Source organism: Glycine soja, chromosome 4 (genome assembly GCF_004193775.1).
Source record: "Glycine soja cultivar W05 chromosome 4, ASM419377v2, whole genome shotgun sequence".
NCBI lineage: Eukaryota > Viridiplantae > Streptophyta > Magnoliopsida > Fabales > Fabaceae > Glycine > Glycine soja.
The window spans coordinates 17,164,469-17,175,648 of record NC_041005.1 but is presented as its reverse complement, the minus strand read 5'-3'; the positions used below and the strand labels follow the sequence as shown (position 1 = coordinate 17,175,648).

The 11,180-nt window shown below is 32.1% G+C and overlaps 2 protein-coding genes across 2 annotated transcripts; both read left to right on the top strand.

The window, feature by feature from the left end:
* Positions 1-826: 826 nt before the first annotated feature.
* Positions 827-6,275, top strand: LOC114409453 (L10-interacting MYB domain-containing protein-like). Its single transcript, XM_028372922.1, has 2 exons — positions 827-1,174; positions 5,586-6,275. Exons 1-2 carry the CDS (start codon positions 842-844, stop codon positions 6,120-6,122), a joined length of 870 nt encoding a protein of 289 aa, XP_028228723.1. The 5' UTR covers positions 827-841; the 3' UTR covers positions 6,123-6,275.
* Positions 6,276-6,642: 367 nt separating this feature from the next.
* On the top strand, positions 6,643-7,762 carry LOC114408134 (putative nuclease HARBI1). Its single transcript, XM_028371238.1, has 2 exons — positions 6,643-7,110; positions 7,191-7,762. Exons 1-2 carry the CDS (start codon positions 6,681-6,683, stop codon positions 7,646-7,648), a joined length of 888 nt encoding a protein of 295 aa, XP_028227039.1. The 5' UTR covers positions 6,643-6,680; the 3' UTR covers positions 7,649-7,762.
* The last annotated feature ends 3,418 nt before the right edge of the window (positions 7,763-11,180 follow it).

The window sequence follows — 11,180 nt, the reverse complement described above, 5'->3', positions numbered from 1 at the left end:
ATTAAAAGTTATTAAAAAAATTATTTATCAAATGATTAAATACATTTTTTAGTTAGTAAAAAAATTAAAATCTAGTTAAAATATCTTTCCTAAATAGCCAAAAATATAAAAAAAGGTATGTAAATTTCAGAAATATAGAAGAATTCAAACCAAAATTAAGTGCAAACATCTAAAACAGAGCAGCTAAACTGAAAGCAATTTAAACGAAAATGCTGTGAATTTTGCAAAAGAATTATACATACTTAACTTCGAAAGTAAAAGAATGTTTGGAAATATAAAGGATGCACACTTGAAAGATTTCATGAAATGCAAATGGGCAAGAAAGTTAAATTCAAAAGGCCTTTTGAGTCATGGATATAGGGCCCGTTTGGATGTGGCCCAAAAGATCTTTTATTATCTTATCTACTGAAAAAAAATCTTTTTTATTTTTTAAGAGTGTTTGGTTATTATTATTTTTTTAGCTTTTACAAAAGCAAAAGCTCTCAGCAGATCTTCCTCTCAAGTTTAGATTCCCAGCTTCTCAAATCTCCTTTTCGGGAATCTGATCCCAAAATAAGGCTTGGACAATAATGTCCTCAAGAAAATTTCAAAATGACAAGCATACCCTCCTCATTTTTCTGAACCCTAAAATTTTCTCTCGTTCCTGAGAACTTGCGGTGCTGTGCCTTCCTCGGAATTTTTCTCCCATGCTTCCAATCTTCTTCGTCATCTCTTCCGATCATCCTTCGTCATTTTTTCTTCTTCCTTTGTTAGCATCACAGGTTCTTCATTAATTTCTTTTTCTTCTCAATATTGTTATGGATTAAGGTTATGCTTTTGTTTGTTTCATTAAGCTTGTGAAATGTCTCTCAATCAAGTTCCTGTGAAAAGAAAGAAAGCAGAATGGTGTGATAAGAATACTGAGATTATGTTGAAAGTGTGCATAGAAGAGGTGAATGCTGGAAATAAACCTCACAACCACTTCACTAAGCTTGGTTGGGCAAATATTGCAGAAAAGTTCAATAAGGCAACAAATTTGAGATATGAATATAAACAATTCAGAAATAGGTGGGATTCTTTGAAAAAGGAATGGCAATTATGGGCTAAGCTTATTGGGAAGGACACGGGTCTTGGCTGGGATGGGGAGAAGAGAACCATTGCAGCTAGTGATGAATGGTGGGAAGCCAAAATTCAGGTATTTGTTATTCAACGAAAATAGAGTTTTTGTGCATTTTTGTTTTTATTTTGCTTCATCTCTGTATATCATCACAACTTCAGAGGCTTGGTTCTAGGATTCAACTTCCAAAGGCTTACTTACTCTAATATATCTCTGATTCAAATTGTTCTGTGAGTTTTCCTGTTTTAGTCCGAGGCTTTGAGCTTTGTTTGATAGATATGCCAAAGGCAAATTGCAGTTTCTAATTTGTTGAAACTACAAAGATTGAGTTTAGAACTGATAGAAGAGTTACCATGTGTATCAAACTAACATTAGAATTGGTTATGGGTGTTTGTTTTTTACATTCTTAGTTCTTATACACTACTAGAAACTAGAAAGAAGTGATTGGAATTTCAACTACCATTGTTGGTTTAGAGGGCAGAGGCTCCATTGAGTTAAAAGAATTATATTGTTGTATGTGATTCATATTTAGGTGCAGAATTGGTTATGGCTGCAGAATTTTTAAATGCTTAATATTTAGGTGCAGATTCTCAATTTCACTTCTGCTTCTCTTCTTTATATTGTTGTATGTGATTCATTACATTGCACGGTTGCCAGATTGTCCATGCTTTGTTCAGTGTATTCAGCAAATTATTAAAGAGCAGAACTCTGAATTCTCTGGTCTAAGAGATGTTAAAGTTGGTTGTTTCTGCGTCCCCTCTTCGTTTGCAGTTATCCTCTCGCCATTCCATGTCGTTAAATTTGCCACATTCTGCCAATTCATTAGAGTGAGTGGCAGGTTTCCATGTAGAACTCAACAACAAAGCACACTTCAAATCTTAGATCATTAATTGTGGCATCCTCCAAAAATATTTTAAAAACATAAAATAAAATAAACTAAATCATCTTTGGACTTTTCTGAACCTTTTCCTTTTCCTTTTATGGCACCATAAGTTGGTTCCATATATAATTTTATTCAATATTTTGGTACTGTCACTGTCACATGTATCTTTCACCACATGTGGGGTTAATAACAATTCCAATTTTTATCATATATTCAAAGTCTATTTCCCTATTCATTCTATTTAATTTATTCTTTAACTTTCCTTTGATTTATCCTTTCTTTTCTTTCTTTGTTGTTACTGGTTGATTTGGATCATGCTCATGTCCTCCAAGGTAATTGATTGCTTGCTTCTTATTTTGTTTTTCATCTCTCCTCTTCACTCCCTCTCTCAACACCGGTTAGATTCATGGGGAAATATATTTTAAAAAAATAAAGTATATAAATAAGTCACTTCGTTAACAGCTTGTGCGTATTCATAATCTAGAACAAAATTTGTATCTTAAGCATAGATGCGGTATTTTGATCTTTTATGAGCATACTCATAAGTGATGGTAAATTTGAAGAGTGGTTCTAGTTAAGGAGTTTTAGTCCCCAAAAATCCCTTTCTTAACTGAATTTCAGGTGGTCTTCAGGATTTTTCTTAAAAATTTCATGACAAGAGGCTTTATTTTGCCATGTTCTTATGTTGCTTAATTTCAAGCACATACCTTCCCACAGATATGGAAACCGGGAAAGAATCTTCTAACATGGTGTGTTTTCTTAGATTGCTGGGAATATTCAAGAGAAATAAGAGTTAATTACAATCTTGATTATATATTTGAATTCTTTGAATGCTTCTTTCTACAATTTCTAAATGATTTAACAGAAAATAGTGTAGAGCCGCAAATTGTTCAAGATGAGGGAGACATAACATTATTATTAACCCCAAACACTCTCAAATCATTATGTTTACTGTTTAAGCAACACATTACAACTAAAAAATTGCTCACTTTTTCTTAAATCCTCACTATAAAATGAGTTGTAGTGAAGCATAAGAGTATCCAATTTTTACAGGTACATGTATAAGAATATTTTTGCTACTGCATATGCTAGTGAAGCATGTACTGCTAAATATTAATAAATGGCATCAATGTGGACAAGAATGTGTACAGTACAGAGCATAAATAAATAGGTTGACTCAACACTCTACACCAAGAAGTAATACTTAGAAGCCATAATAAAAACACAATTCTCTTGAAATATTAATTTAGGAATTGAAGGACGCCTTTGAGGCAAAGCAATCTAGAAAGTGCAAACAATTACTATGAATCTTATTATGTTCAAACAATTGATATTTTATTCTTGGGTGAATCTTATTATGTTCAAACAAGAAATACCCGTAAATGTATAAATGTATAATGAACCACATTTCATGTTCATTAATAATTTATGGGCTACTCAAATGGATCATACATGTAAGTAGTAAAAAGCAAGTCAAAATGTCTAAATTAAGCTCATACCAGCATATTCATAAAGCTGGGGAATACATATAACAAAATGTAGCTTAATTAGCAGGAAAATAAGCTGCAATTCCATTATGAAGATCTTTCACTGACAACCCAAATGGAGAGTAATATTGAAGTGAGTTTGGAGGTAGCTACAGCCTGCAGGCAGCATATGCTGAAGCACTGTGGGGGACAACCTCCTATGAGAAAAAGACTAAAATAAAAGCAGACCGACAATGCTAACCAAATTTAATAGGAAATGAAGAGTGTGGTAACGACAAAAGAATGGTTTAGGAAGGAGACACACATGCTTCCTCCCTTTTCATAATTAATGATTGCCAAATGACAATTTCATTGTGAGAACTAAGAGTAGATAAAACCAACAAAAAAAAACACCACAGTACAATCTGAACAACAAAGTAGAGAGTAGTAACTTCTTTGTAAGGGGTTTGGACTTGTGTTAGTGTGCTTTGATTTTGAGAGAGAGAAAGAGAGGGAAGTGGCAAAGTACTGAATGACATAAACATTGATTGAGGCAGAGACTCGTTGAATTAACCGTGTGAATTGCATGTGCATTGGTTGAACGAAAGCGAGTCATTGAATCAAATACCATAACATTTGACTTTCTGTATAGTTTATCGAGGCAAAATGATTCACCCAAAACATGATGGACTTATTCTTCTTGGTAATTGATTCACCCAAAATGATTATATATATATATATATATATATATATATATATATATATATATATATATATATATATTGAGACTACCCTGCTTTTACTTTGCTGCTTTTTGGGTCCAAAATTCAAACCTTGCAAGTTATGTTTGTTATATATATATGCTACACTTTGATTTTTAACTTCTATGACTTAAAAATGCTTGTCTTCCCTTCTAGTTTCTCTCATTAGCCACTCTCCTACTCATGAATGGGATCAAAGGAAGATCTTCTTTTTTTTTGTTTGACATGTCAACTGATTGCCTCAGCTTCCCACACCACTCATGTTGTTGCTTCTTCTTTCTTGTTAGCTTTTAGTGATGTTAGTATTGCCAGCCTAGCCTGCTACTCAATATGCTCTATGTAGTTCATGATGTGTCTTAGTACTAGCTATATCTAATATGCTTTTTTTTCCATCACTATTGATACCTTTAGCTACTGTAGGTTATTTTTTAGTTCACTGTATTGTACCCCTATTGTCCTTCCATCCCTCTATTCTTTGTGATAAATTTTATTGGAATTGTCACCTGTTACAAACTCTTTGGCTTTGTGCATCATTGCGAATATGCTTGAAGCTATGCACAGATTATCAAACTGCAATGTTGAGATCATAGTATAATTGCATTGCACCTCCGCTTTGTGTATGCCATGAGCTTTGTTACTGGTCTATTTTTCTGTGACATTAGAACATTTTCTTCACTATACAAATAGTAACATTTGCATGGAAGTAAAGATTCTTGTTGAAGATGCAAGAGGAAAAATTGATGATCATATATACGGATGGAACTTATTTTGACTGAATTGAACATCTGGTCTAAACTGCAGTTGCAGGATTTGATCAAAGTTTTTCTCTGGTTACAGGATTGGTTTTGCATGTTGAGTCAGCAATTGAGTAGTGGTTCTTTGTGTGATTAGAGCTCTTGTTCTAGTTTTCTCAGTATTTTAGATAGCTTAATGTTTAATGGATGATTGATGTGGATTATTTTTAATGGAACGAAATAATTTGTTTTGCTTCATTGCTTTCCTTGTGAGCGTATGGTAGGACCTGTTCTATAAATATTCTTGGTTTGTGACAGCTTTAATGTGTTGGGTAGTTGGTAGGCACGTAGCTTTTATGGTATGGCTTTTTGTAAATATGGGATTTTGAGTTATAATATTTGAAAGCAATACATGTGCCTTATTGTTAGACAATGGCATTATATTGAGAATTGTCAGGTTGTTGTTAGGAGGACTTATATTATGCCACAGGTTAACATATGCAAAAATTCATATTAGATTAGCTTTTGCTTAATTTAAATTATATAGGAATGTCAACCTTACCAAATATATTATAATGAGATTGATTTTTATCTCTTAATTATCATGCCAAATATATATTATAATTCTTATTTTTTATTTTATAGGAGGATCCTGAAGTAGCAAAGTTTAGAGAGCAAGGCCTCAAATTCTTACCTGAGATGGAATTCCTTTTTAAGGGTACTATTGCTACTGGTTTTGCAGCATATGCACCATCTGAAGATTCAAGACAATATGAAGGATTCAACACAAGAATAGAAGAGACAAATGATAACATTGATGATAACACTGACATGGAAGTGAATGAGCCTGAGATAGACACGACAACTCAGAACACGTCTTCGGCAAAGGAAAATGGACAGAGGAAGAGAGGAAGAGAGGGTGATAAAAGAATTGGGGTTGCTGCCAAGCTTTTCTCACAATTAGATCATATTATTCAAACATTTGAATCTAGTGTATCTGCTCAAGACCCAACTAGCATTACTGCATGTGTAGCAAAGTTGAAAGATCTACCAGGACTTGAGCGTGGGAGTGAACTATTTTACAAAGCCACTAAACTTATGAAAAAAAGGGCAAACAGGATCACCTTTGTTGCTTTAGAAGAGCCTGAGCTACAACTTGGATGGATCAAATCTGAAACTTAAGCACAAATTCCTTAATTTCTCCTCTATTTTATATCATTGACACTTGCTAGTTTTGCTTGGTTATGAACCTTGGTTGTGTTATGGATCTTAGTTTTTAATTTAAGTTATGTCGTGGATCTTTGATTTTAATTTTGGTTATGTTATGGATATTAGTTATGGTTTGGCTCTTGATTTTTTTATTTTCAGTTGTGTTATGATTTTTTTTCCTTCTCCAGGATGTCTTCATCATTATCATCAAATGACTCATCACTATCATCAAATGACTCTTCATCTGACGATGACGATCACATTACGAAGAACAAAGTGTTGATGTTTGTTGTAGCTAATGTTACCAATTACTTCATGAAATATGTTGTGAAAAATCCATGTAGAGATTCAAGCATGACAGGCCATCGTTGGGTATCTGAAATTCTAAATGGTCATCTAATACGTTGTTATCAGATGTTTAGAATGAAGAAACTTGTCTTTCTTGAATTATGTGATATCTTGGAAACCAAGTACAACTTAAATAAAACTCGAAATGTCAGCATTTATGAGCAAGTTGGCTTGTTTTTATACATGTTTAGTCAACCAGGTTTTGTTCATAATTGTGAGGAAAGATTTCAACATTCAGGTGAAACAATATCTAGACATTTCCATAATGTCTTAGAAGCTGTGTGTATGTTTGCAAAGGATATAATTAAGCCTGTTGATCCATCATTTAGGGATACTCCTGATGAGATTCTAAAAGATGCTAGATATCGCCCTTACTTTAGGGATTGTATTGGTGCAATAGATGGTACTCATATACGAGTTTGTGTTCCCTCTCATCTACAAGGAGTCTATATTGGTCGGAAAGGCTACACTACTACTAATGTCATGGCTGTTTGTGATTTTAGCATGTGTTTCACTTTTGTTTGGGCAGGTTGGGAAGGTTCTGAACATGATACTAAGATATTTATGGAGGCTTTACGTAAGCCTGCATTGCATTTTCCACATCCTCCTCAAGGTACTTAAAATTTATATATTATAAATATATGTATCATTATAATTTTGTGTTCTAACATGCTCTATTGTTTTATTCTTTAGGTAAATATTATCTTGTTGATTCTGGTTACCCTACTTTTATGAGTTTTCTAGGACCGTACATGAAAACTAGGTATCATCTCCCGCAATTTAGAATTGGGCCTAGAATCAGGGGAAGAGTTGAAGTTTTTAATTATTATCATTTCAGTCTTCAAAGTACAATTGAACGTGCATTTGGTTTATGTAAAACAAGATGGAAGATATTGGGTAATATGCCACCTTTTGCTTTGAAGACACAAAACCAAATCATTGTTGCTTGCATGGCTATACATAACTTCATTCAAAGAAATGACAAGAGTGATGGAGAATTTGATTCGCTAGATGAAGATATAGATAGTGATGAGGATGAAAGTGAAGTTGGTCCTAGTATTACAACATGGGAAGAACCGGATGCTCAAAGTACTCTACAAATGGAACGATTTAGAGAATCTTTGAAGAATATGTTTCCAACACGTATTTAATTTCTTTATTTTTTAATACTACAAGGTTGCATGTTTATGGTATGGGTACATTTGAACAATTTTATATTGAAAGACATTATTGATCGTATTATCACCAAGTTAATGATATTTTATATTTTGTTATAAATTATAATTACATAGATAATAATTAAATTATAAACTAGAGTGTAAGTGACAACATTACTAAAACAATAAATTAATTAGATTTTAAATATGAAAAGTAATTATGTAGAAAGGTGTATAACTTTATTTTTATGAGATACATTTATTTTATTTTTATAAAAATAATTATTTTTTAATCAAAATTTCTAGAAAATATATAACAATATTTTAAATATAATGATAAAGTTAAAATATTTTTATAAATGAAATAGAAGAAGAAAATAATTTTTATTATTTTTAATAATATTTAATTATTTAAGGCATTTAATAATTATATAATAATGTTTAAGTATTTAATTATTAGTTATAATAATGTCAAAGCATATAATATCCTTTTTGGTAATTTTAATTATGCAAAAGATCTTCTACAATTTCATCCAAACAACATATTAATTTAAATAAGCACTTAAGAGTTTATCATCCAAACATCAAATTAACTTATGTAAAAGTAACTTTTCAGATAAGAGCTTCTTGGATAAGTTCTTTCTCTATAAGGTATTTTACAATAGTGCATCCAAACAGGCCCGTATATACCAATGATACCATGGAGGCATGTGTGGACCCAATACTACCACGAGGAAAAAAAGACAAGTAAAAGCAGACAAAAATCATACCTTTATGCCTTAAGGATATGTTGTCACTCAAACTACGACCAAAATCAGGTTCATCTTTTCCCTTTTGTGACTGCTGCATCATACTACAAAAGCAAGGTTTGCACATTTAAAATGGTAGCAGCAACCATGTTGCAATAAAATAGTAGAAAATAGTTGCAAAAGTTAATTTAAAAAAAGAGAAAATTAAATTAAAAATAAAAAATAAGTGGCAGCAGCAACCATGTTGCAATCTTGGGAAGACCAGGTTCAAGCTTAATGTGCTTCCCAGCAAAGCAGATCCCATTCAATGCATAAAGAGAAGCTTCTGCAGCCCGGACATCATAAAATTCAATAAATTTGACATGATTCAATTATGGATATTCATAGATCTGCAATTACAGAGACAATATTTAACAATGCTTGTATTATTTTAAAACACAAAGGCCAAAATTGGATGAAAACCAACAAGAACAACTTCTCTAATTTCTCCATAAAACCCAAAAATTTGTTTTAGTTCATCATTCAGAAAGGGAGAAAGGAATTATGCATACATGAGAAGTTATTAAAATGATACTTTTGGAATTGAAAATATAAAAAATGATGCCAGGTGATGCCGCCATTTCACTCTTCCCTGAAAATTCAAATATAGTTACATATTCAGCAGATGAACTACTTATTAATGGAATACAAGTAAAGAAACACAAATATGGATACACAGAGATGTTACTGCATTCAAAATTAGCATGATTAAAATAAACAACAAATTCTTAATAATATTTATACCAAAATCATGCATAAGCTCCAGCCCAACAGAGGACAACATCTAAATTCATGAAATCACCATTAATTCCACAAGCAAACAAAACATTTATAAAAAATTGGAACAAAAAATGAGAGAAATATTGCTTTGAAATATACAATTGTATTTCATCTGAGACCTGAGATAAGTAACTAAAACAAATTTAATACTAATAAAAAATACTAGGCAATGAGACTTTGATGAATAATGTGTGAATATCATCCCTAAAACTAATTCATGTGAACTGCATAAAAATATAACTAGGCAATGAGGTGAAAAGGTACATTATAATAAACGCATTCATGCTGCTGCAGGGAGAATGGATGATGGCACAATAGAGAGTCACTGCAAAATGCTAATCTTTTGGTGGATATATAGAGTGTTCCAATTAGAGGTCTAGAGTTTGTTGATATGTAGCAAGCACATGGCTGTAAGAGCTTCTCTCCTAGAAAACCCCCAAATGTTTGTTGAAATAGCTTATCAGGCCCTCCTGATGTAAGCACCTTTGTTCCTTGAATAAGTCTAGCAATTGCACATCAACTGGCCTAGAACTAACTCTTACTGAATACAAAAAATAGATTTCCATTAGAATTGAATCAGGATGTCAAGCACTTAAATGGATTCCATATAAGTAAATAACTATTGCCCAACTTGGATTAGCTTCTAGCTTATGTAAGCTTTTAGTCAAGTATTTTATTCTTAACTATAAGAAAAGTTATAGGAGTACAAGTTTTCGAGAAAGTTAGAGAGTATAAGTTAATTTTAACCTAGTGACATTTTTTTGAGAATCTTGGAAAAAGTATTTTCTTTCTTGTAAAGTGTTTTTATCTTTGGGATTTGATACTACACCATATGTTTAAAATATATGGGGATCTACTTTATTACATAAGTGGATTCCCGACTTTTCTATCATGAGATAAGTAGATAATTTTTATTGTATAGAGTCAACCTTAAGCACACACACAACTCTACCTGTTGGCTAGTTAGATTAAAATTTGGAATGTAATTGGACATGGCAAGCATCATCTTTCGCGGACTCACTATAACCCTTTCTGAACTAAATGAACTCAGCTCTGCGCATGCATACAGAACATTCCATTAATGGTTTGAAACGTAAAACACGAATTGATTCGCAATCACAGAAACATACTCAGGCCCTGTTTCGATAACTTTCAAAAAGCACTTTTAGGAGGAAAAAAAACAAGAAACTAAGGACTAAAGCCCTGCATATTAGTTCCAATCATTTCAAAACAAGTCATAACATAGTAGTATTTTTTTTAACACTATTACTTATTTTTTATGAAAAGGATTAAATGGAATAATTCAATTCTTTATTAGTTGATACTTGATGGTATAAATTTATATCCATCTGTTAACAACTATAAGAAAAATATTGTGATATTTTTAAGGTTTTTCATGGACTTGGTGCTGAAATCACCATTCATTTCAAGTTCTCAAAATGGAAATAATTCAAACAATAATCTAAAAAAGTAAAATACAATATAGGCTCTATGTTATGTTACCTGTAGTTTGAGTGAGCTCCAGCTCCATTCCAATCTCCCTAATAGCAACAATGTAACCAATAAAATAAAAAAATAGTGAAATAAAAGAATAATAAGAGCACACAATACTTCAAAACATTAGCTCGTCAAAATAAAAGAATAATATGAAAACCTGTTTTGCATGGTATCTACTCTAATTTCTATCCATCATAAAAACCATCACGACACATCCAAAACCACTTCTTATCCTAACAAGTTAAACAAACAAAACATTCCCATGTTCCTTTCTCTTCTTACCAAACTAACTATGGCAACACATCAGCACATACACTTATTTAAACACAACAAAAACCACTCTCACTCAAAATATCATTAAAACCCAACAACCTTAATTTGTCACACACACACTAATTAAGAATCCAAATGAAATTCATTGTACTCTTCTTCCTCCTAGCATCATCATCATCATATTCATT

Bases quoted from the DNA above. Each gene is read 5' to 3' on its own strand.
- LOC114409453 (XM_028372922.1), top strand. From the start codon at position 842: ATGTCTCTCAATCAAGTTCCTGTGAAAAGAAAGAAAGCAGAATGGTGT. The intron at 1,175-5,585 runs GTATTTGTTATT...TTTATTTTATAG, and splicing joins GGTGGGAAGCCAAAATTCAG to GAGGATCCTGAAGTAGCAAA.
- LOC114408134 (XM_028371238.1), top strand. From the start codon at position 6,681: ATGTTTAGTCAACCAGGTTTTGTTCATAATTGTGAGGAAAGATTTCAA. The intron at 7,111-7,190 runs GTACTTAAAATT...TTTATTCTTTAG, and splicing joins TTTTCCACATCCTCCTCAAG to GTAAATATTATCTTGTTGAT.